Below are 25,848 nucleotides of genomic sequence, written 5' to 3'. Positions count from 1 at the left end.
TGAGCTCTCTGGTACAACGAACAACCCAGCAGCTAAAAGCAGCTGCAGCTCAGCAGTGGCTGCTGCGTTTTTAAGGATCACACTTCCATTCACTTCCTGAAAGTAACAGAGGTGACACGGAGTTGACCTCTGACCCCAGAGACCGATGTGCGTCTGGTCGGAGTAGCTGCTTAGTATTCATGTCACAGTCATTGTGAAGCTGAATAAAGACACATACACACAGAGGGCAGCTCTGCCAGGAGGAGTAATTACAGCAGGAGGCCTCCGAGAGGTCAACACACCACCTGCAGTGACCCTGCTACAACACCCAGACTCCATCAGTCAAAGGACGAAGCTCCAGCAGAGACTGAGTCCAACTGTGGGTCGACAGGTCTGGTTCTAATAAAAAGCTCATGAGCTCTCTGTCTTCTTCTGCTGACACTGAAAAAACGTCGAAAATGTACAAACACAGCTTGAAGCCGTGTCGGTCTCGCATGTTTTTAACCATGCAGCAGGAAAACAGAAAGTATGAACCACCTAAAATCTCTGCTGCTGTTTGCTGTGAACACAATAATCCACATTTACAGCTGCAGTCAGAGCACAAACGGAGACGATTCAGTCTTAATATTCTAAATATGAAGAATCTACTGCTCACAGTTCAGATGACGACATGACTTCATGACTACATACAACTGACTACGACGTCTTTTTATCTACTTCGATATAAAGAGACAGAAAACATCATGAATGAAACCTCTGAAACCATCTGCTGCAGGTCAGTCCAGTTCATTGTGACCAATCAGTTCTTATTATAAATATTCTAAGTACTTTCTGTGATTTATTTTCCATCCAGAGTAAAGATCTTCGCTGGACAAAACAGGACGAATACAGACAAAATGAATAATCAATTAATAGAATAAAAAAAGCAGCAGATGAATGGATGATGAAAATAACAGTTTTAGATATTGATCGTGTAGAAGAGACACTGATCCACTGAGAACAAAGGAATGTGCTTCAGTAAACAGAGTGAATGTAAAAAGGAAATATGCTGATGTATGAGCAGCCTGTCCTCCAACATCATCATTATCATCTACACTTACAGCCCAGCTCCTCTGCTGACCTCAGATCTGTCACTGTCTGTTACCGTAGAGACAGGATGTGTGCGAGTGTGTCATTAGTGGGTCTGAGGGAACAATACTGTAACTGGAGCGTTGGCCCGAGCTCGGCACATCATCTCTCCGACAACGTTCCCATCAGCCCAGTAACATCCAGCTAATCCTGGCTACATGTCAAACTGCTGAGCTTCGGTTTCCCGTCTCACGGACAACGGCGGGCCTTGTGTGGAGCGCTCGCAGGCGGCCCAGCTGTTCCTGAGGCTGAGGCCACGGGAGGTGAAGGGACGGTGGTCAAAGAGGACGCCTCCGCCGCGCCGGAGAGCTGAGATAGTGGAGCTGCTGGCACAGAGAGGCGGCGAGGCGGCGGACTGACACGGCCCTCAGTGATAAGACGGCAGCAGGTGTGAGAGAAAGAGGCTGTGTTCGGGCGTGGGAAAGAGAATATTAAGTGGACACACAGAGGAAGAGGGAGGATGTCAGCGAGCAGGAAGTCTGCAGGGTTCACAAAGCCAAGTTTAACCGATGAAACTAGATTGATTTTGATTCTTTAATAACTCAGGAGCAACTACATCAGATTTAAATCAGATGTCGCTGTGTCTGCAGCCACCAGCTGTTGGGACATCACCTGTTAATGTTCAGACTCATGTTCAGGCTCCTCTGACCTGACTCTGTGAGGCTGCAGGGAGATTATGCAAAACACAAACTGTCCAACCAACTCTTTTTATCTGGTGTTAGTTTGACCACAAGTTCATGAACCTTTTCACGTCTCTGAGCCACAAACCAACAGTCACTAACGGTAAATCCTTCATGTAGCTGAGCGAACAGACGACCTGCAACATCAACTTTATATATTAAATCAAAGTTAAATCCTTTCTCATATCGCTGCCTGGTTAGTTGATGAAATTTAGCCTTAGAACCAACCAGAGAGGATTTTCCATCACGAGTCACATTAGTTCTAGACAAGAACGACCGATTATCGTCTGAGTTCAGACAAATCTAACTTTTTTTTACAGCTGTTTGTGGGAACTGACGGACCACACCACTGTGAAAAAAAACAATCACACACACACATTAAGTCAGGTTCTGGGTTGTGATGATGTTAAAGATCATAAATCGCCAATAAAACATCTAATATTAACCAAGACTGTCAATATCAATAAGGTTCCATCAATATATTTGATAAATATCAATAAGCAGCCAACACAAACACACATTCCTGCAGATACAGAGACTGACACACACACTATGACAAGCTTTATACAGACACACTGACTGACCCAAATATCAGCCCTTTAATCAGTCACACAACCATCCCCCACAACCCCACACACACACACACACACACACACGGCTGGTTTGCCGACAGCTCTCATCCTCATTCCAAATCAAATAAAACCACCGTCACACCACCAGCTACTAAGTGGTTCATCTTCTACTCCCAAACACACTAAACTCACACAAACAAACACACACACACACACACACACACACACACACACACACACACACACACACACACACACACACACACACAGGTTTCCCAGTGCAGAGCGATTAGGAGTCCTTTTGATCACAGAGCTTATCTCCTGACCGTCCAGGAGTCGTGGAGCAGAATTAGACAGTGTCTGTAACCAAGACGACGTCTGTCAGAACTGCTCCTTGAGTCCGACGACGGCCTGAGCGCCAGGACGCTAACGTCACACGACAGTGGCAGAGTGTGATCACTGATCAGCGACACACTCATGAGGCTGAAGTCTGCCTCGTAACACGTCCGTTCACAGACTGACTCATCTTCATGCTTCTTATTTTTAGCCACCAACAGCAACAAGTCAACGGATCAGCTGAGGGACAGAAGTCACTGGCAGATCGTATCAGCGGCAGACAGTTCACATTAATCCACCTCCTTCCTCCCACCTCCCACCTCCCGGCTCCGTCAAAGACCGTCTGACCGTCAGACCCTCAGACCGGCTCAGAGTTTTGGTTCATGTCTGTGCTGGTGAAACATCCAACAGACTGATGAGACCTTGTTCACAGAGATGATCCAGACTCAAACTGTGAGACACAGAGTTCAGTGTCACAACTGTGGGGAGAACTGTTATTTTATTTTTGATTTAACCCTGAATCAGGGCGTTCAGGATTCAAATTGTGCAGCAGTTCAGTGTGAGCTCATCCTGCTGGAGGTGGTGAAGATTGAATAATAATAAAACAGAAATATTATAAAATAAGCTGCTGTATTTGGGAGTGACTGAGTGTTGTGGTTGTAAACTGGTGTTTGTGACGTTCAGGTTAATTCCAGGTTTATTAGCATCTCTGCTTCCTCTCTGATTACAGCTCCCTTTGTTCTTCAAACCACTGCTTCTGCTTGGAAACATGACGAGGAGGAGGACAGCTTCACTACAGAGCTGTGTGTGTGTGTGTGTGTGTGTTTCAGCCTGCTTACATCATATGTTCAGGTTGTCCTGCTTGTGGAAATCCTGTGTACATTTTTAAATCTAAACTCAGTCACTCTGGTGCTTTGGTGCTGGTGGATGCTGGGTATCAAAGGGTTCAGTGTGTGTGTGTGTGTGTGTGTGTGTGTGTGTGTGTGTGTGTGTGTGTGTGTGTGTGTGTGTGTGTGTGTGTGTGTTGCGTCAGAGAGCGTCCTTGTCGCCTGCCCTCTGGTAGATTTGAGTCTTATGTAAGAGCTTTAAGCAGCGGGGAGGCAGAACGACGTGATGCTGACCAGCGTCGCTCGGCCAGTGGTGGATTACAGGAAGTACAGCTAACACACACACACACACACACACACACACACACACACACACACACACACACACACAGTTCATGACAGGTAGCTCTAGTTCTGGTGATCAAGTTGTTCGTTCAGACAGTGGCTGGACATTAACAAGGACACACAAGCTTTGGAGCATGATATTATAGCTGCATGTCCATGAACCCCTGTTATTAACAGCTCCTTGGTGGAAGAAAATCTGAAAATCCTCAGCCTGTTGAACTTGATGAACGACTTCAAAGATCAATCAATGATCAGATGTGTCTCTGCGTAACATCACAGCTAGAGATCCATGAGACAGTCTTATCAGAGGACAGCAGTCAAGGACGGCGTCTCTCACACAGGACATCACGTTCAGTGAACCTCAGTCTTTAACCTCAGATTTCATGATTTAAATTATGTGGGTTTCTGTCAAGTCCCTACAATGTGACTTATACAAACACTACACACACATACACACACACACAGTCACACACACAGTCACACACAGTTCCTGCAAGGCTGGTGGCTGTGAAGCAGAAAGTACAAGACTAAACACACACGCTGCTGCAGTTTAAGGGTGTGTGGAGCTACTTCACTGCCTCCAATGGCTTGTTCAAATAAGGGAGCACAGCCCTCTAAACCACACACACAGACGTGCCGCAAGGTCCAATTTGGGTCTGAAGAGGAAGTGGGGAGGAGGAGGAGAGAGGAAAGGAGTGGTGGATGTGGGAGGAGGAGGGTGAAGATGGAGAGCACACATACAGACCTCCCACACATGCTCTTTGACCCCAGAACGACCTCTGGCACCACAGCGACACAGCAGCCGGCTAATAAGCTCCAAGAGCGTCTGAAACTGTGTCAGCGTCAAAGAGAGGAGAGAAAGAGCGAGTGGAGTGGTAGAGATTTAGAGAAGAGACAAATGTGGAGGAGGGTGATTTATATCCATAGTCTGAAGAACGTTGACAACACACAGCAACAAACCATTGTTTTCATCACTGGTTCACCTGTTCACCAAGTCACACAGCTCAACCACCTGAACGCTTCCTGTTGGTTCATGTCATTTATAAACAACAGTAAACTGCCGTCCTCTGAAAAATCCTCAGAAAATACCAAATTCAGTTCAGATTAGTGAACCACGCTGTGAAACACACTCTGGTGAATCATTTCAAAGACAAACATGTTCATTAAATCTGCCAATTTCTTCACAGAGTTTGGTGTAAGAGCTCAAGTTTTCTGCTTTCATTCACTCAGCTGTTTTTAGGCTGCGGTTCTCATTCACACTCCGGTCTGGTTATTTTAACACACGCACGCACGCACGCACGCACGCACGCACGCACGCACGCACACACGCACACACACACACACACACACACACACACACACACACACACCTCCACTGGCCTGAAACTCCCTGCAGTAATGACCCAGTCTGAACGGAGCAGTTAAGGTGGACAGACCAAAATAAAGACAAAGTCCCAGAGACTCGGAGAACCAGGACAGTCCTTGGCCTAGTTTTGATATCCCACAATCCTCAGTTCCTCACCTCCACGACCCCTCGACCAAAAATCATCATGTGTCTCCAGTAGATCTTTGGCTGCTTCAACACTTCACTATACAGTATGTGGGCTAAAAGGAAAGGAGGGGTGGAGGAATGAGGACAGCAAGGAGGCAGAGAAGGAGAGATGGAAAGGAAAATAAAGAGGGAAGAATGGAAGAGGGAGAAGATTGGAGATGACAGTGGCATGAATAAAGGAAGGTAGAGAGGAAGAAGAAAAAAGACAAGAAGGAGAGAAGGAGATGAGATGAAAGCAAGGAAAGTAGGAAGGAAAGGGGGGATATAGAAAGAGAAGGAGGAAAAGAAGGATGCAACAGATAAAAAAACACAAGAGTGAAGGGAGGAGGAGAGGAAGAAATAGAGATACTTAGTACAAGAGGGGAGAAGAAAAGGAGGAGGAAAGGAATCAAGAGAGGAAGGAGGAAAGAAGCAACAAAAGACATAACAAGGAGGAGAGGAGGGATGCAAGGATATAAATAATGAGGTGAGGAAGGAGGAAGGAAGGAAGATGAAAATGAGGTGAGGAAGAGGGAAGAAGAGAAGGATGTAAACAAGGAGGGAAAATGGAGGAGGAAAAGAAGGAGGAGGGAGAAGGAGGGTCACCTCTCCATCATCCCTCCATCTTTGTGCTCCCTGCAGCATTTCTCCTAATAGGATTTTCTCCCTATTATACCTATTGTAGTAGAGACTCTGAAGTATCAGTGTGTGTGTGTGTGTGTGTCTATATTTATGAGGACCCACTTGAATTTTAGACCTTGAGCGAACATTCATGGAAAGTGAGGAGGGTTCTCACTCTGGGTCCTTCAAGACCTGGTTTTTATGTTAAAGTTAGGATGTCTGCAAGGGTCCTCACAAAGATAGCTGTGCAAACGTGTGTGTGTGTGTGTGTGTGTGTGTAGGATTAGTTTATATGTAAAGAGAAAGCAGAGAGGAGGAACAAAGCTTTAACTAACCCTTCATCTGGAGGAGCTGCGAAGTCGAACCATTTGATGTGTGTGTGGGAGAGTGTTTTTTCTCAGAGAGAGAGAGAGAGAGAGAGAGAGAGAGAGAGAGAGAGAGAGAGAGAGAGAGAGAGAGAGAGAGAGAGAGAGAGAGAGAGAGAGAGAGAGAGAGAGAGAGAGAGAGAGAGAGAGAGAGAGAGAGAGAGAGAGAGAGAGAGAGAGCATAAATTGATGCAAACATAGACCCAGTAATTGGCAGCCGAGTGTGCGTGTGCCTTTTGCCTTTTGACACACATGTAGTTCACATTACTTCTACATGGCTGTGGATATAGGTCACACACACACACACACACACACACACACACACACACACACACACACACACACACACACACACACACACACACATTCCCCTACATTTACTCCCTATAGAGACACACACCAGTGGACTCCATTAAGACACCGTGAGGACAGGGTGGGGGGGTCCTGCGTGTCAGAGCCTCCTCTGACGACAGCCTCAGTATTCTGCCTCAGCAGGAACAGCCCACAGCAACGACCTGTGTCGTCACCTGACCCCCACGCCGCCGCCTCACACCCACCGGGACAAACACGGCTCATCTGCAGAAACAACACATTACCTGCCACAAGCCATTATCTGAAGGTTACTGCTGACGTGACCTGCAGCCTCTTCAAGCACCACTCAGGAATCCTAAAAATGTGGAGGCTGCGCCCCCGCCCCCACCCACCCCCAACGGCAGACTGCTAAACCTGTAAGTCGACCTCCAAGGCCGGGATCAGAGACCTGGAGAATCCCCCGCCTGAGGAAAGGTCATGAAAACCCTTAAACCAGAACAAAGACTACAGCTCCTCTCTAAGCATCACTGTGTCTTTATTGAAGCACTCCACCCTAAACCCAGAGGTGGAGGTGGGCGCTGAACTTGGTGACAATGCAGATCCAAATCTTAGCTGAATAACCAAAGCTAGAGCTCAACAATATGATGTAACGCCTACATCACAATAATCTAATCACAATACAAAACCCAAACCTGGGACCTGAGCGCCAACAGAACCAGTCAGAACCTGGAGCTCAGGTACAGTGAAACCGGCAGCAGGACACAGACACACACTGAGCTGCAGAATGACGGAGCTGCAGAGGTGTCAACATGTGAAACTGCTGCTGCAGCAGCTGGAAGCTCCAACATCTGGAAGGAGAAACGGTGAAGGACTGGACAGGAAGACATACATCTGTCTGTCTGTCTGAGTCTGAACAGAACAGATCCACTTCCTCTCTCGTCATGTTTTCCACTGGTCCCATCTCGACGGAAAGAGGATGCTGACGGGGTGTGTTGTTTGCATTAGTGTAAATGTGTGTGTGTGTGTGTGTGCGTGTGCAGATAAAAAGCACACAGTGGTATTATCAAGCTGTCAAAACCTCACTGAAGCTGCAGCCACGTGACCAGACGTTTGGCACCTTCTCTTTAGGATGAAAACACTTTGCGATGTCCCGGCTCAAAGTCAGACTCCCTGCTCCGACTTCCTGTCTGAACACATTTTCCCCCTCGCTGCTATTTTAAACCCATTTTTTCCTGCTCACTTCTCTTTTTCTGGATGTTGTTCTCCTTGTTCCTACTGGAAAAAAAATCATTTCTCTGCTGTTTGTCTTTGATTGTTTTCTCTTTTGTTTCAAGCTGAGGTGGTTTCATACCTGCTGAGGGATGATATTTTCATCTCGGCTGCACAAATGACTCGTTTGTCTCGTTGTTTCAGTTCTTTATGCTTTCAAATCAGTTACTCGGGGTTTTGTCACTGAACTAAAGTCAGTAATGAAAGACAAACAGCAGAGGCTGGTCGTCGCTGACACAACCAAACATCACCCTGCTGTCCAAAACAACACACACACACACACACACACACACACACACACACACACACACACACACACACCCCCACCCTGATCCTTCCTCCCCTACTGTCCCAACCTGAGGTTCAGGAGCCCAAAAAGGGCCCAAGGTTACATCTACAGGGGTCGACAGATAATTAAACATGTCATTGTCTCTGTGAATGCATCAAACACCTAAACCAACGCCTGCAGACAGAAACATGGTCAATCAGGACAACGAGCCTCCATCTACTGGTCACATGACGCTGACAGACTCAACAGACGTGTGTTTACCATCAGGGCTTCCTCCGTTCATGCTCTCAGTGCTGGACTGTGACAACGCCGTCCTCCTGCTCCGGCGGAGGGATCGGTTGGTGCTGGGGCTTCCCACCGGGGTCGAGGTGGACGCCCCGTCCCTCCTGGAGAAGATCCCGCTGAAGAAGCGAACCAGACGCCTCTCGCTGGAGCGACCTCCCCCTCCCCGCAGCAGGAACCCCCCTCCTGATCCGTCCTTCTCAGCCGCCAGCCGCAGCAGGTCGCTGTTGTCCAGCGTCCGGTTCTTGTTGCCACGCGCCCTCTCCCAGCGGCTCAGCTCAGACATGGAGTCCGTCCTGTTCAGGACGGCTCCTACCTCCAGGGTCCTGCTCTTCTCCCTGGTGAGGTCGCTGTGGCGGGACGCTGGGAGCACAACAGCCGGCTCCGAGTCCTTCTCACCTCCATCCGGCCCGGTGTCGCGGCTGATGCAGCCGGAGCTGCTGTGGTGTTTGTCTTTGGAGAGCGCCCGCAGCCGCAGCAGCTCGCTGCCGGTCCAGTGCCTGAAGCTGAAGCTGCGGCGCAGCAGGCCGGGCGGCCGCTTCATGGGAGGGGTTTCAGGGGAGGGAAGTTTGGCAGCTTTCCCGTTACTTTTGGAGTGGGACATCTTCCCGTCACCGTTGAGAGGAGGATCGGAGCTCCTCTCCTCCATGCTCTTTGCTTTCAGGAGTCTCTTCTTCTTGGTAACGCTGCCGTTCTCCACAGCAGCGTCTGTTTGTGGAGACTCAGTGCAGATCTCCTCTCTAAGTCTGTCTGAATCCTCTGTTTCCTGCTGCCTGCTCTCCCTGTGAGCGTCCTCCTGACTTTGTGGTGAGACGCTCTCAGGGGCCTCTTTGCCATGCTCTGCTAACGGGCTGGTGGCCTGCTCCTTCAGCTCCTTCTGTAAATGCTGTTTCCTGGATATTTTCAGCCTCCCCAGCTCCAGCTGCCCCGTGCTGAACGTCCTGAAGTTCCTCATGTAGCTGTGTGATGATGAGAAGTCGTCTGACTCGTCCTCCACCTCCTTCAGCTGCTCCAGCAGGCCGCCACGCTGGAGCTCCACCGAGCCCTCCCGCCGGAAGGCGCCCACCTTGGGGTTCTCCGCTCGCCTGGGGCCAGACCCTCCACCCCCATCATCCAAACTCTCCCTCTTCACCAAGGTGAGGGAGATGCGGTACACAGTCTTCCTCTGAGGCGTGCCTCGCTCCATCCTTTCAGAGCAGTTACTGTCAAGAAGGTACATCCCTGATGAACAAGCACTGGTGCTCGTCTCCAGCTCTGCTTTAACGTGCCTGCAGCCAATGAACCTGAATGTGGACTGACACAAGCTTAAAGATCCAGCTTTCTAAACAATGAAAACTAATTTAAAAGATCCCTAAACTGACCCTGTAGATCTTCTGTAACATCTGTGTGATGTCACTAATGCAGAGTAAGATTCCTGTGGTCGTCTTCTGTAAACTAACCTCTGGGTGAATGGGGTTAAAATCCAACACGGAACGGGTAAATTCAGTTGAAACGTTTCTCCATAAACGGTAAAACGGGTTCAACAGCTCCAGAGGAACCGACTTCTCTCTAATCCAGATGTGCAAACAGCGCGGACTTTGACGCAGGAAACACATTCCGTGTTCATCCCAGCGGAATTTAAACTGGCAACAAATGCAACAAACAGGCGCGTCCTGCGCTGCTCCGCTCGGGCTCACAGCAGCGCTCTGTCCGGAACACGGAGGCGACCCCCGGCATCAAAAATCACTTTCCTGTCCGGACAGACCAGGTCCTCACCACTGGGAGTCCTCCACCGTGAGTCCCGCTGGCAGCTCTGGATCCTGCTCCAGTATCCGCGTCTCCATTACACATAAAACCGAGGGGTAAATATTATTCTAGAGCCGCGTCCCGGACGGTGCCAGTGCGTCGTCTCCCATTGTGTGCGCACATCCCCCGCAGCGCAGCGCAGCGCAGCCAGCCGAGCCTCTTTCACCTCACACCGGCCTCAGTTGTGATTTAAATGTCGCTGGATTGAGAGCGGAGGACCCGGGCCTGCCCCCCCCCCTCCTCTGCTACGACCACTCTGGCTTTAACCCCCTGACAGCGACACAAGGCTCGGCAGCCACGGTCCCATTCCCTCCTCCGGTGCTCTCCGCTCCGCCTGCGCTCCGCTCCACACACCGACACCGACCGTCCACAGCAGCAGGGAGGGCGGGAAAACACGGAGGCGGAGTCCATGCAAAGACTGGACCTGGGTCTGGAACTTACAACCTGATCCTAATTCATTCATAACCACTCACATTTCTGTATTTGTTCCATGTACAACTGCATAGAATATTTCTCATATTTAAAATCAACCCTCAGATTTTGTTATTACAGTGAGAGTAATGTGGTTTTAAACCAGAATAATGAGACAATACTGACAGAAAATATATTCAACTCTCTGACCAAGGAATAAGAGGACAGATATCCAGTGTGAGCCGGAGTGTGAATTATAGAAGCTAGATATTTAATTACTGCTCCATTAACCTACAGGAGCAGAGACTGAAGACGAGCCACTGATGGAGAGACGCAGCTTTCAATACCTGAGGGACACATTTCTGGCAGCACTGAGGTTCAATACCGATCAATAATCACAGAGCGATCACTTCATACCTCATACAACCTTAAACACAGCCCTCAGAGAGAAACCTCTCATTCAAATACACAGTGAGGAAAAGGTCTGAGGAAAATGTCTGAACCTCAACGTCCAAATAGTTCAGTGTCACAGAAAACTGAACAATATTCAACAAAAAGAAGCTGGAATCAGAATCATTTGTCCTTTAAATAAACGACTTCAGTCACTGGAATCGCTGCTGGTTAATTTTCTAATATTTAGGTCATCAGGACACCAGCAGGTTCACAGAGGCTCCAGCTCGTGTTTTACAGTCTGCAGCGGTTTCTGTGATGGAGGTGGAGTCTCCTCCTCCTCCTCTCTGTCAGTCAGGCTCTTTAAAGCCTCCGGGGCAGCCATGGAGGCAGCAGCTCAGAGGAGGACACACCAGCAGCAGCCACACAGGGCTCAGCTCATCTGATGCTGAATTTAGAGACGTTTGACAGATTTATTCATCTGTGTGGGTTGAAGCTGCATGTGTGCAGAATGAACACACACGTTCACCTGGTGGAAGAGTTTGCTGGGACTGAAACACACACATTCTTATTAAACAACAAATAAATGTTTTGTGTCTTAATGAAGAGTGAAGGTGAAGAGTCTGCAGCTGCCACCTTAAAATATTTAAGGTGGACGTAGGAAAGTGACGACTCGGGCTGTTGTGACGTGGCCTGCGTCTCTTTGATCAGCTCCGACATTAAAATCATCTAAGTGAAATCCTGAGTGGAGACTCGTTCTCTGAGCACTTTCTTTCATCCTCTCCTTCTATCTCTGAAGTGTCTCCCTTCATCTCAGAGGAGGAGGAGGCGGCAGCAGAGGAGGGGGGGGTACTAACCCCTCCCCCTCCACCTCCACCTCCACCCACCTCCATCCCACCAAAACTCGGCCTCTGACGCCTTGTGGATTATTACTGGGATTAATCAAGATTAGAGAAGCAGCCGTCGGGAACTTTCTCCTTTCACCAACACACACACACACACACACACACACACACACACACACACACACACGATATGTTTGCATATGTACAGACACACACCTCTAATTTACTACCAGGCTCCTTTCCCCATCTTTCTGTCTGTGTGGTTTCTGGATGTGCAACACCGAACATCAAACGCACTTTTTTAAGCCCTCCACCTGACGGCTGCATCAGCGGCACATGAAAGCAGACTGTGTGTGTGTGTGTGTGTGTGTGTGTGTGTGTGTGATGCTGCCACATGTGCATTCATGGAAACAGCTGGACAGAGAAGCAGTGGTGTGAGTGTGTGGTGACGGAGTGTGTGTGCCCGCTGTCTCACAGCCTGGAGACGGTGAATTACAGACCGGTCGCTGCTCATAAACACGTTATCACACCATCACTAACCTGAAGGAGATGAATTATCCATATCAAACTGTGCAAGTCAATTTTCTCAACTTGAAATGACCTGAAGCCAGCACAGCTAGAAAACCAATCAGAAATCAATATGAAGTCACAACATTCAACAGTGAAATCAACAGAGCACAAAGAGCTCCGCCCCGCTCCGCCCTGCTCCTCCTCATTTACAGTCACTGAGGACGAACACTCCTCCTCCCTAATTCCAGTCCAGACTATGAAATCTGCTTCAATTAACCCACTTTGAAGTGAGTCCAGAGGGGGGGGGGGGCTGAGCGCCAACACAAAACCTGTGGTAAAAACCACAACGTGTGTTAATGAGATGCTGAAGATGTCGGAACACCTGACACATGTTCACGTGTAATTCTACAGGAAAGATGAGCAGCTGATGCTCCTGTCCAGCGGGTTTAACGGAGAGCTGCTGAGCCTTTGCTGTTAGATGGACAAACATTTGTGCAGCGTCTCGTCACCACAGGGGTCACTGCAGGTCACCTCTTCTCCCGTCAGCTTCAGTTTCTATTGGTGGAGCCGCTCAGAAACACACCGTCCTCCCGCAGCAGCTTCAGTTACCGATGAAGTCACAGAGGCAAAATGAAATGCAACACAATCTGCTCAGAGGTATCAATTAGTGGTGGAGCAAACATTTCTGCAGCGCACACACTGTCAGCTGAGAGCACAGCACCGAACCGCTGTTGTTTCTTTGCTTTCTTTTCTTTTTCTGGACCATCGGGCTGTAATTGTGGCGCAGCCCCGACTGAGCTGAAGTCAAATAAAAATGCACGGCTGCGTTCCTGCCCTGATCGTCCCGGCAGACGCAGCAGCCTGCTGCACTGAGGCTGGAAGATTATCAGAGCCAGAGATTGTTTTTTTTTTAGGTTAATCACTAATCATCTGAACAGGGAACAGTTTCCTGTGTGAGCGTCTTGTTTTGTCCACAGCTGCATGATATTCAGTTTCAACATCTCACTGCACTGAATCAATAGAATTATTCCCTGTAGTCTCAAATGAAATGGTACAAAATCATGATGAAACTGACACCGACTTCAGTCTGGGATATTTTACAATGACTGAATTCCAGCTTCAGTGATTTAGGAAAACAAGCACGGCAGCTGTCTCCTCTGTGCAGGTGTGAATACTGTGGTGGTGTTTAAACCAAACCTGTGTTTGGGCAGCGGGCAGACACAGACAGACACAGTCAGATAAAATCATGCAGAAACAGAGTAACATCTGAGCTTGGTCCAAATATCTTTAACGTCATGGATGGAATTTATAATGATAATTATTTTTATACATTTTGCGGCATCCAAACAGAATTTATCTTTTGTGGTGTAAAAGGTTATTTTCCAGTGAACCTGCTGCTAACTGTGATACACTTTCATTATGTTTTCTGATTGGGTGTGTAACGCTCTCTGATAAACCCTGGAGGAGGACGAGGCGTAAAGTTTGAATCAAAGTGAAGCAAATTGAACGAGTGCAAAGGTCTGCGGGGCTTTAATCTGTCGACAGGTCTCTGGAGACACTGAGGTCCTTATCAGGACCTGCAGCTCTACACCCCCCCGGCCCTCCATCCACCCAGAGTGAGTGTGGACCAACAGCATCACAGCAGCTCCAGCAGCTCCTGTGATGCTGTTTACAGCAGAGGACGGAGCAGCTGGATGTTTGAAATGGAGGTCAGTAAAATCAGACGGGTGAAGCAGGGTCAACTCCAGCAGGTGGAGACTCACAGCTGAGACGGGAAATGAAAAGACGGGAGGGAAACAGGACAAATGGATTATCTGAAGTGAAACCTCTCAGCAGGAAACCAAACATTTCAACATCTGTACGACCGTATTCAAGACTAAATACACAGCACTGCACGAATATTATTATAAATGATCGTATTGTTTTGTCTAAATCAACTATTTCAGCAGCTCTGACAGTTCATCCATCTGCTGCGTCCGCTCCCTCCATCACATGAAACATGCACACAGCCAGCACTGAGCATGTCTGATCCTGAATGACTGGTGAGGGCTGCAGTCTCACTTCAGTATCTGGTTCAATGTGCTTTTCCACAGACAGTCCAGGGGGATGTTCAGCTTCAGCACTGATTTATTCTGACTACAGGACAGATTAGAGCCTCTTCAGTTATCATGACGGTGTCTGAACTCTCCAGATCTAACACAGGTGTGTCTGTGGCAGATTTACACTCAGTCTGGATCTTCTTGTCCTCAGTGTAAATTCAGATAAACCAAGTGTCTGTTAAGAAAACACTTATGGTGAAGGACTGTCATTCATTTATTCAATGTTCAGTTTCCACACCTCATCAGTTCTACTCCTGACACTTTCAAGGCTTCACATCTCTGGGATTTTTGAATCACTGTGATCAAATCTTTAGATTTCACAGGTTTTAAATGGCAGAATTTGTCAAAGGATTTTCACTTTGGTCCAGAGCTGCGACCGAGGATTATTTTATCTTCTTAATTTTAACATGTCACTTCATAACTGACTGAAAATCTGAAATATCGATTCAATGAATACTCGTCTCTAAAGTTTAGATTTGAGAGTCAGAGTCTTGGTTTGGGGTGAAAACTGTATATGAAGGTTTAGGAAAGTTCAAATTAAACACACACACAGTGACTGTACAACAGGTTAAACAGAAACAAAGTGCCACTGTGACAGTCGTGTTTAACAAACACCCAGCGGGGAGCGCTGTAATCAAACATGGCAAGGTTTCACGGTGACACTGACACACACACACACACACACACACACACACACACACACACACACACACACCACCTCATCCTCCTCCTGCAGGAGTTTTTTTCCCCTGCATCAAAGAGTGAGGGAGCGGCAGGAGGTACGACTCCCCCACACTTTGCCTCACCCCCCTGGAGACATGGAAAATGGGTCAGTTAGCAGAGGAGGGGGAGGAGCAGAGGGAGGCCCCCTGCTGGCAGGAGCAGGCACCTCCACACACACTAAAACACACAAACTCATAAAAATGCAGTGGAGAGACGCAGCACTCGTTTCACTGAACTGAGAATTCACACACACACACACACACACACACACACACACACACACACACACACACACTCTATCTGTATGCACACACATGACTCCATGAGCCAAGAATCAAGAAATGTGGAGAATACAAAACAGGAAGTGCGTACACACCAACTGCATTTGAAGACACACACTTACACTTCAGTTTCCTTTAGGCTAACGCTAAGCTAACACACTCAATAATACAAAAGCCTTCAACACCAAAAACATTGTGACTGACAGAGCACAAATCGACCAATCACATGATCAGATTCTTGATCACGTGTCACTGTTTTAACAAATATGATTTCATGAGGTTCAGATCTAAAAACTACAGGTGAGGAGTTGTTAAAGGGCTCAAACATGTGACAACACCTGGAGGGAGGTTTTCTGTTCTTACCTGTGGTGACAGACGTCGACAGGTGAGCAGCAGCACATGAGGAGAGAGAAGGAGAAGCCAATGAGAGCAGGTTTATAACAGCAGACAAGACACAGAAGAAGATCATCAACACTTTCTCTGGTTGTGTTAGACAACTTCACCAGGCTCTTCAGCATTCAGGCCAGGTGGTGACAGAGCGTGTGTGTGTGTGTGTGTGTGTACAAGAAACACACACGGACATGGTCAAAACAAAGAAAAACACACACTAATCAGCCTCACACAGACAGGTGACCTTGAAGTGCTTGTGTAGACAAGTGTGTGTGTGTGTGTGTGTGTGTGTGTGTGTGTGTGTGTGTGTGTGTGTGTGTGTGTGTGTGTGTGTGTGTGTGTCACAGCAGAGGCCAGGTGCTCTGACAGTTCACACAGGAGGAGGTAAAAATGAAGAGAAGGAGTGAGGAGAGAAGGAGGTTAGAAAAAGGAAAGAGATCTGCCCTGCCCCACCCTGTGTTCCAGACTCAGGGCTGTTGCCATGGTGACTGGTAGGGGGCTTGCATGGCTGGCTTGGCACTTGATGGGTCTGAGTGTGTGTGTGTGTGTGGGAGGGGTTAAACAGGGATGTGATGCTGAGCACAAAAACCACCAGAACTGTCCCATCAGGACCGAACTGGAAACGTTTCCATCCGACAGAGAAGCTGAACACAGCTGATCGGGCCGAAGGACGAGAACCGGTCAGACATGACGACAACATCCAGAAAACATGTCTGAGCCCACGGACCGGGCGAGCGGCTCAGACACTGAGCAGTCTACAGTTGTTCCAGGGTTATTTGAGTCATTGAGGAAGCTCCTGCAGACCGGCCTGGTCCTGCTCAGGATACAGTTAAAAATACTAAACCAGGCCGGGTCCCATCTGAAAGCTGCTTAATGTCATTTTAACCACAACTAACCAATGACTGTGGCTTAATTAGTTATTGATTTAATATTAAATTGAAACACCTCAAAACACCTTTGTGGCTTAACATACATATCATGTATCTGCAGCTCCCTGTTTAATTCTGTTGCATGTTTGGTGGAGAAAAATCTCCACATTAGCACTTTTTAATGAACAGTCCAGGAACCAAAGCCTCCGGACTGGACATTAAAGTGAGTATTTGACTGGAGCTGATATAAATGTGATGAAAATATGAATAAAAGCCTCAGTTTGAGAACAACCCTCTGGTTTCTCTTCTTTATTTTCTCTCATCTCTGCTGCAGCACAGATGGAGGTCGGCTGATTAGAAATTCATGAATATCTGAAAACAACTAAAACATCGCAACAAGCCTGGACACGGACACACACACACACACACACACACACACACACACACACACACACAGACACACACTTCTAAATGTGTAGGTAGGAGGGAGAAAAGACAGCTGATGTCGAAAATCCCACGAGAGTTGGGACTGCACACAAGCTAATACACACATAATATGCAGAAATTAAAGAACCACACACACACACACACACACACACACACACACACACACACACACACACACACACACACACACACACACACACACACACTGCTGTTGTTTTTTAATCCCTGGCTACAATAGGAACCAGATGCTCTGCTGCAGACGGAGCTGAAGTAACGCTGCGTTAAAACAAGACGTCTGATTGGTCCGAGGCCAGGAAGTGCAGAGCGGGAGGAGGTTTTGGGTTTTGGCTGTGTCAGGACGGGAGGTGTGGAGGGACAGCTGGGAGCAGAGCGATAACAGCACTCAGACAAATCCCACCAGAATCAACCCAAAACAGACAGAGCAAGATGAGGAAGATGAGCAGATCAATCAGCAGACACAGATTCTCCGAGGTCAGAATCTGCTGCTTCTCTTTATCTCATGTCTGCTGGTCAGAACTTCTTCACTGTTACATGATCGTTATGTGATCGGCAGGTAATCAATAATGATAATAACCGTCAGTCCTGTGAGGCCCAGCACACACAATCACAGCAACTCTGTTCTGCAGAGATGTTTGGGACTATTCGAATATCTGAGAAAGCAAAATGTCACACAGGAAGTGTGTGTGGGGGGGGCGGAGCATCGTGACAACACATGTATGCAGATACAGAACACACACGCGCACACACACGCACACACACACACACACACTCAAAGGAGAACACACATGCCCTAGAGACATCATTAGAGAGCGAAGAGAGGGAGGCATTAATTATTCAGAGACTGTGAAGAGTCCCGTGTGTGTGTGTGTGTGTGTGTGTGTGTGTGTGTGTGTGTGTGTGTGTGTGGGTGTGTGGCAGCTAACTGGTTCCCACCAATCACAGAGCACTGTGCAGACGCTGTACTTGAATAACGGTGATCACATGACATTAACAGCATGAGGCAGGCTGGTGAACTGAGAACTGTCACTTTAATAAACTTCAAAATAAAATTTAAAATAATACACATTTAGAAAATATATAATAATAAAATAGAGAGAAAAATACAAAACACATTAAAAATTAAATCCAGATAAACAAATATGCAGTAAAATAACATGAAATAAGTAAATAAATTGGGTTGATAATGAATTTATTCAACTAATTTCATCATCATTTAAAGATAAACAGTCAGGCGTCAAATGAATGGAGGAGAAACTAAAGTGACTTCTTCATTGTTAGACCTGAGTAAAATAACCACAACTACAAAAGCAGTGGAGTGTTTAGTTAGTGTGTCTCTGAGGCAGCCACCACATCAACACACTCAGTGGATACACACAACCCCTCCACACACACACACACACACACACACACACACACACACACACACACACACACACACACACACACACACACACAGAAAATTCCCAGCATTCCTCCCATTGTGAGCCCACCCCAGCTCCCTGCTGCCCCCTGCTGTGGAGCCTCCAGCAGTGACGGACTGGGACTGGACTGACCCGCCTCATGAAATGATGTGTTCACAGAGCACGTGCAGCAGACGGGTCTGTGAGCCACTGATGACAACATCCTCACCGCCAGGCAGCAGTTAGATGATCAGACTTATTCTTATTATCATTATAAATAAAATAATTAAGAGAAAAACAAACATGGCCGACAGCCTCCATATCATTTATTCACTCACAGCTTTACTACACAAATAACTGTCACATGACTGAAAACTGCCAATGACACTTTGCCAAAAACTGTCACGCAGCATAATGAGACAGCTTGTTGCCACGGTGACAAACATCACTGAAACAAGGTATGCAGAGGAAGTTAGAAAACTAATTAGTTCAGTTGGATGTGTCGAGTTTATTAGAGAAATAAAGACCGGAACATCACCGGCTGCTTCTCTCTGGATTAAAAAGAGTGACTGTGAAACAACATCCTAATTACGTTACACATGGAGGCTTCACATGATTTTAAACACAAAAACTGAGCATGCTCAGTCAGCTCTCCACATTTAAAATGCAGCTCTGCTCTTTTAGAAACATCTGCCGTCGTCATTCAGCCTCCCAGAAACAAAACCTGTGAGCGAAGAGGAGGAAGATTCAGGCTGACAACCGTGTCGCTGAAACAGCCCAAATATTCAGTGGTGAAGACAGAGCCTGAAATCGGTTGTGAAAGGAAAAGACACGTTGTGGGTTTGTTTGACCAGCAGAGGACGCCGCTGACCCCATAAAAGCTGAGCTGACGTTTACCAGCTCAGACTCCACAGCTCTGATTGGTCTTTAAACTGGTTTTTATCTTTACTGAAAAAGAAAAATCACAACCAGGAGTTTCACTCTGAGACAGAACAAAAGGGAAGTTGTGGATTCATCTGCAGCTTTCCCACCTGGAATTCATCTCAGAAACCTCCTAAAAATTCCTCAGGTTCACCAACTAGTCAGAAGCCATTGATCTGATTGTTTCTTTCCCTGCTGTCGCCTGCAGAGGGCACTGTGCTCACAGAATAACCCACACTGTGTGTTTACTGTGTGCTGGTTAATTTTTAATAACATCTCTATGTGTTGAATGTGTATTTACTGTGTGCTGGGACACTCTGTAGATGTGGACTCAGAGATTGTGAAACTGGAAGAGGCCAGTAGCCATTTGTTAAAACTGCAAATTTCCAGTGGAGGTTCTGAACAGGATTTTAAATGAATTAAGACACAACTGTAGCAATCGAAGCTTATAAAAGATGCTGAGCTTGTGTCAGCTCACTCATAACAATCATTTCACCACACACAGGAAGAGAAGAGAGCAGCTGGATGAAGACACACAGAGCAGATCACAGACCAGACAGAGTTTATTGTAGCTGTTGTTGAGGTGTTTCGCCTCCTTGTTCAAGGAAAATTGCACCTTAAAACAGGAGCAGTGTCACACATGAAGTGGAGCAGGATGAGGCTTGTTACAGCAACGTGATTCAGAAACAGCCCACAGGAATAAATGCAAATGCAGGGAGACAGACACAGAATCACAGTAACAGCCGGAAGCCAAACACACACACGCAGCAAGAACACACACATTTAGAATATTTTAAGTCTTTCAAACATACACACAGACAAACACACACTCTCAAATACAAAAGGGCAAACTCACACCCACACACAGCTGCAGACACACTCCCTCCCTCCCAACCCACCCCCACCCCCACCCCCACCTCACAGACACAGGAGCACAGATGAAACAGTAAAGATCCTCGTGAGCAGAAAATGAGCTGCATCTATAAACGTACAGGACACGGCTCGGTCACCTGTATTCAGGTGAGTTATGTCTCTCTGGTCATGTGATGTGACCTCTGAAAAAACCTGCTGTAAACCAGAAATGAGCCGGATGAAGATGTTCTCTGAAACATATCCAAGCCCACTTCCTTTATTGACCTTTGAGAGGTTCCAGTTCCTGTGTCACAGTCCTCACCAAATCACACACTTCTGATTCTTTTAGGTGAACTCAACACCTCAAACTATCACGACCAATCATAACCACCGGCAGGACATGCAGGTGAGACCATAAAGGATTCATGGTTTCATCTGTAAAAACAAGTCTTCAAACCTGAAGATACTCAGTTTTACACTGATAGAAAAATGATTCACAACATCCCAAAGGCCCCTCTCAGGTGTGTGTGTGTGTGTGTGTGTGTGTGTGTGTGTGTGTATGTGTGTGTAGATGTACATTATCTATCAGGGACCGGTTTATAATTTCCCCTCATCCCCCAGAGAGTTCATCTCTGGGAAGAGAGTGTGTGACCTTGAAAGGAAGATGTATCACTGCCTCTCTCACACACTCTCTCACACACACACACACACACACACACACACACACCCATAACTCTGTGCTACTGTAGGAGCCAGGCCAGAGCTCCAAGTCTCAGCAAACAGTGAATCCTCTGTGAGATCAATATAGAGGGACTGCACTGCACCAAAACTGGCTTTAATACCAGAACATGTCTCTATTATCATCATTATTATTATTATTATTATTATTATTGGTAGTAGTAGAAGTAGTAGTAGTAGTAAAATGTCATGTAGTCAAACAGAAGACTATGCAGAAAGGCCAAAGACATTTTAAGACTTTTTTGGGGGGTTAAAATAAACGTATTCATTATTTATTCATTGTTTTCTTTCAGTCTTATTATATTTACACTGTCCTGGTTGAGAGATTTATTTCTCTCATTCAGTTTTCCCCTTCAGTCTCTCAGTGTCTTGTTGTGCAGAAATAACAATGCACCACTTCGTTTCATTGAAAACCACAAAAGAAATCAAAGAGGAGTAGAAGTCGACGTGTTGATGATCTCCACCAACCAGTGAACCAACACCAGCAGTCCCCTCCCTGAAACCTGCTGGAGCTCCTGGCTGCACCGTGTCCTGAGGAGGGGGCGGGGTTGGCGGTGGTGACAGCGTCGCTGGTACAACAGATTTATTAAAGAGGACGTGTTGTGCTGAGTTTCTGCAGATGACTGTGTTCGGGCTGTTGTTGGTCACTGGCTTCCTCTCGCTGTTTTCCCTCTTGACTTTCAGGAATTTGGGGCTTCCCACACACGCTACATTTCACAGAAGCCTTATTTTTCTCCCACAATGCTTTGTTGATGGAGGCGTGACTTAAGGATCAACTTTCCTCTCCTTTCCTTGCTTCCTCTGGCCTAGTCCACTCAAATCCTTTCTCTTGTTTCCTTTCTGCTCCTTCCCTTCCCGCCTCTCCTCTGTCCTCTTTTTCCCACTTTGTTCCTAATTCACTTTTAATCCTTTTCCTTCTCCATCATCCTTTCTTCCTCCATTTTCTTCTCTCTCCTCATACCAGCTACTTTCTGCTCTGTCCATCCAGCTCCAACAGCTCAGCTCACTTTAGAAATAAAGCCCCCAGCATGGCGAAGGCACCAGGAACTGTGTCATCATTTAGATATTTGACATTTTTCTGACTCCAGCGAACAGAAAACCCAGACTCACATCATCAGGAGCCTTTCAGAAGCTGCTGTTTGTTTAATGCCTGATTTTCCTTTTTTAATTTGTTCGTTCATTCACACAAACGACTCTCTGCTTGTCTCTGCTGATATTCAGTCAACTGGTGAACAGGTCAGCTGTTGTGAAATGACAAAGGTAAATAACAGTGTTTTCAGAATCCATCTCTTTCATGTTGAGTCTGTAGAAACATGAAACACTGAAATTCAGACACAGTGAGTCTCTGCTGAAATACTGCAAATCCATAAAAGTGACTGACACAAAGTGATGCTTTCAGAGTGACTCACAGTCAGGAGGAGGAGTGGGAGGAGAGGAGAGGGGAGAGGAGAGGACGAGAGAGGAGAGAAGAGGAGAGGGGAGAGGAGAGAGGAGAGGAGAGGAGAGGAGGAGAGAGGAGAGGAGAGAGGAGAGGAGTGAGGAGAGGAGAGGAAAGGAGAGGAGAGGAGAGGAGAGGGGAGAGGAGAGGAGAGGAGAGGAGAGGAGAGGAGAGAGGAGAGGAGAGGACGAGAGAGGAGAGAAGAGGAGAGGAGAGAGGAGGAGGAGTGGGAGGAGAGAGGAGAGGACAGGAGAGGAGAGGAGAGGAGAGGAGTGAGGAGAGGAGTGAGGAGAGGAGTGAGAAGAGGAGAGGAGAGGAGAGGAGAGAGGAGAGGAGAGGAGAGAGGAGAGAGGAGAGAGGAGAGAGGGGAGAGGAGAGAGGAGAGAGGAGAGAGGAGAGAGGAGAGCAGAGAGGAGAGAGGAGAGAGGAGAGGAGAGGGCAGAGAAGAGGAGAGAGGAGAGGAGAGGAGAGGAGAGGAGAGGGGAGAGGACAGGGGAGAGGAGAGGGGAGAGAAGAGGAGAGGGGAGAGGAGAGAGGAGAGGAGAGGAGAGGAGGAGAGAGGAGAGGAGAGAGGAGAGGAGTGAGGAGAGGAGAGGACGAGAGAGGAGAGAAGAGGAGAGGGGAGAGGAGAGGGGAGAGGAGAGGAGAGAGGAGAGGAGAGGAGAGGAGGAGAGAGGAGAGGAGAGGGGAGAAGGGAGAGGAGAGGAGAGGGCGAGAGAGGAGGAGGAGTGGGAGGAGAGAGGAGAGGAGAGGAGAGGACGAGAGAGGAGAGGGGAGAGGAGAGAGGAGAGGAGAGGAGAGGAGAGAGGAGGAGGAGTGGGAGGAGAGAGGAGAGGAGAGGACGAGAGAGGAGAGGAGAGGAGAGGAGAGAGGAGGAGGAGTGGGAGGAGAGAAGAGAGGAGAGGAGAGGAGAGGAGAGGAGAGGAGTGAGGAGAGGAGAGGAGAGAGGAGAGGAGAGGAGCAGTGGACTGATGTGTGATTGTCTGGAAGCAAAACTCTCTCTCTCTCTCTCATTCTTTCTCTCTCTCTCTCTCTCTCTCTCTCTCTCTCTCTCTCTTTCTGTCTCTCTCTGTCTCTCTCTCTGTCTCTGTCTCTGTCTCTCTCTCTCTCTCTCTCTCTCTCTCTCTGTCTCTGTCTCTCTCTCTCTCTCTGCTACAACCTGAGATAAACTGAATTAGCTTCAGTTCTTTAACCACTGACATGAGAAGCAACAAGCAGAACAGAGGTCAAAGGTCAGAGGCAGCTACACCTTAACATTTACAGACACTCGGCTTCAAATGTACTGTGTGAAGCTGTGGTTTCCATAACACCCGCTATTTGGTGACAATTACAACCTCAAACTGTCAATCAAAAAGATCTGCCAGAATTTCCAACAATGGCCACGTGGGAGAAATCTGGTGCAGGAGAGGAAGTTATTCAGAGAAGAACCTTCTCTCTGCGTCGTGAGTCAAAACACAAAGATCCTCACATGTTCAATAACATCTACAATAGAGACTATTTCACATTTTTGCCTCATAAATGAACGAAATGATTTTTGACATTATTTCTGGGAACAGCAGAGGCCTCATGTTTCCACTGTGCATCATTATAGAGGAGACGACTGGAGTCTGCAGCGTCCTGGTCCAGCTACGTTTGCTTGAGGCTAATCTGTGTGAAGAAACATGTGTGACCTTCTCACACTCGCCCACAGACTGAGAGGTGAGAGGATCTCTGTGTTTGATTGGAGATGAGAGCGGCCTGCAGGACGCCCAGAGCCAGATCACTTCCTCTGGGCCTAATTATCCTGCAGCCTAACCCAGAGCCATGGGAACACACACACACACACACCTGAGGCCCAGGCTCTTCCACAGGTGTGTAACCCAGATGGAAATACAAAGAGGTGACTGTAATGGAGGCCGAAAACTGAACTGACAGAAATTAACTGGCAACAACACTGATAATTGATTATTTGTGTGAATCAGTTAAAGTGGAGCACAAAGGTCAAATATTCTCTGGTTCCAGGTCATAAGGTCATGACTCTGTCTCAAAGTGAATCAGTGAATCTACACTGAAAATAATCATGAGATGCACTGATCAACAGAAGCTGTTCATAAACCTTCCTCTGTCAATGGAAGCATGTGTGTGTGTGTGTGTGTGTGTGTGTAGTATAAACTGCTTACAGCATTAACAGTGTCCCTGTGCCAGGGGCCCTGTCTGGCTGCCAAAAAGTGGGGCCTGCGGTCCCCTGGGGGTCAGCGCTCCTCTCCAGCTACAGCTGAGGCAGATTAATAATCTCTTACTTAAAATGAAGCGATTTATGCGGCCGGGCGGCGGACGTGCTGTCCCCGAGTGTGATACGCTTTAAACAGCCACTGCCACTGTGACGCAGGCTGCAGGGTCGACCACAGACTTCTGATTCTCAGAGCGGCAGCATCTTCATCTTTTATTTTCTCCCAGACTAGTTCATCACGACGTGTGTGGTCAGATGAAGAGAATCTGTTGTTTTCCAGCAGAAAACAAGCGGAGGGCGAGATAAAGCTCAGTGGAGACGGATGTTTGTCCTCTTCACTAAAGGAAGATGAATCATACAGGAGGAGATGGTGGTGATGGGAAAACTGCAGAATGTCGACAGATCAATGTCATGTGTTCTTTAAATTAACCATTTAATATCTAAAGTCCAAGACAAAAACACTGGTGATGATCTGTTTTGGGGTTTTTTGAATATGTTTTAAATGTAAACAGCACAGTCTGGATGAAGAGACCTGAACTGAATGTAGCTGTGTCTCAGTTCATTTGAAGACAACGTCCCAGCAGCGACACGAGAGCGTCTCCTTCTGAAGGCTCCTCAACAGAAACCAGTGGTCAGAGGATCAGAAGCTAAAAGCAGCAGATCAACCAGAGACTCAGCTGCTGAGCTAGTTTAACTGTTGAGGAAATGAAGTCATGAAACATTTATGAGCCTCTTTCCCAGAGTAAACGCGTGTAATGACTAATTTTAGCCATAAATAAACCCTGGAAATATCAGTGTCTTGATGTAATTGTTATTGATCTCTGTCATGACCCTCAGCACAGAGAGGTCGGAGGTCAGCCACAGAACACCATCAGCAGGTTGTATGCTTGCTGTCATGGGGTTTCAGGATGTTATTAGGATGTTATGAGGCTGAAGGCCGACAGGGAGGAGCAGCGTTCACACCGTTTGTTCATTGAGAGATG

The 25,848-nt window shown here is 47.4% G+C and overlaps 1 protein-coding gene across 3 annotated transcripts in view; it reads right to left on the bottom strand.

Moving 5' to 3' along the window:
- agap1 (ArfGAP with GTPase domain, ankyrin repeat and PH domain 1) overlaps window positions 1-25,848 on the bottom strand; it is a 116,614-nt gene that overhangs the window by 75,579 nt on the left and 15,187 nt on the right. Inside the window, exon 1 of one of the 3 annotated variants that reach the window (XM_071479653.1) lies at window positions 8,516-11,086. The exons of 1 other annotated variant lie outside the window; for it this stretch is intronic. In XM_071479653.1, coding sequence (XP_071335754.1) covers window positions 8,516-9,755 — 1,240 coding nt within the window. In that variant the 5' untranslated portion in view covers window positions 9,756-11,086. Of the gene's footprint in view, window positions 1-8,515; window positions 11,087-25,848 lie in introns of those variants that run through there. One more of the 3 variants, XM_071479652.1, reaches the window with a different exon arrangement.

The sequence above is a fragment of the Trachinotus anak genome, unplaced genomic scaffold (genome assembly GCF_046630095.1).
Source record: "Trachinotus anak isolate AG129_WGS33_773 ecotype Australia unplaced genomic scaffold, CSIRO_AGI_Tana_v1 ptg000006l, whole genome shotgun sequence".
Taxonomy (NCBI): Eukaryota; Metazoa; Chordata; class Actinopteri; order Carangiformes; family Carangidae; genus Trachinotus; species Trachinotus anak.
This window is presented reverse-complemented; position numbering and strand designations above follow the sequence as displayed.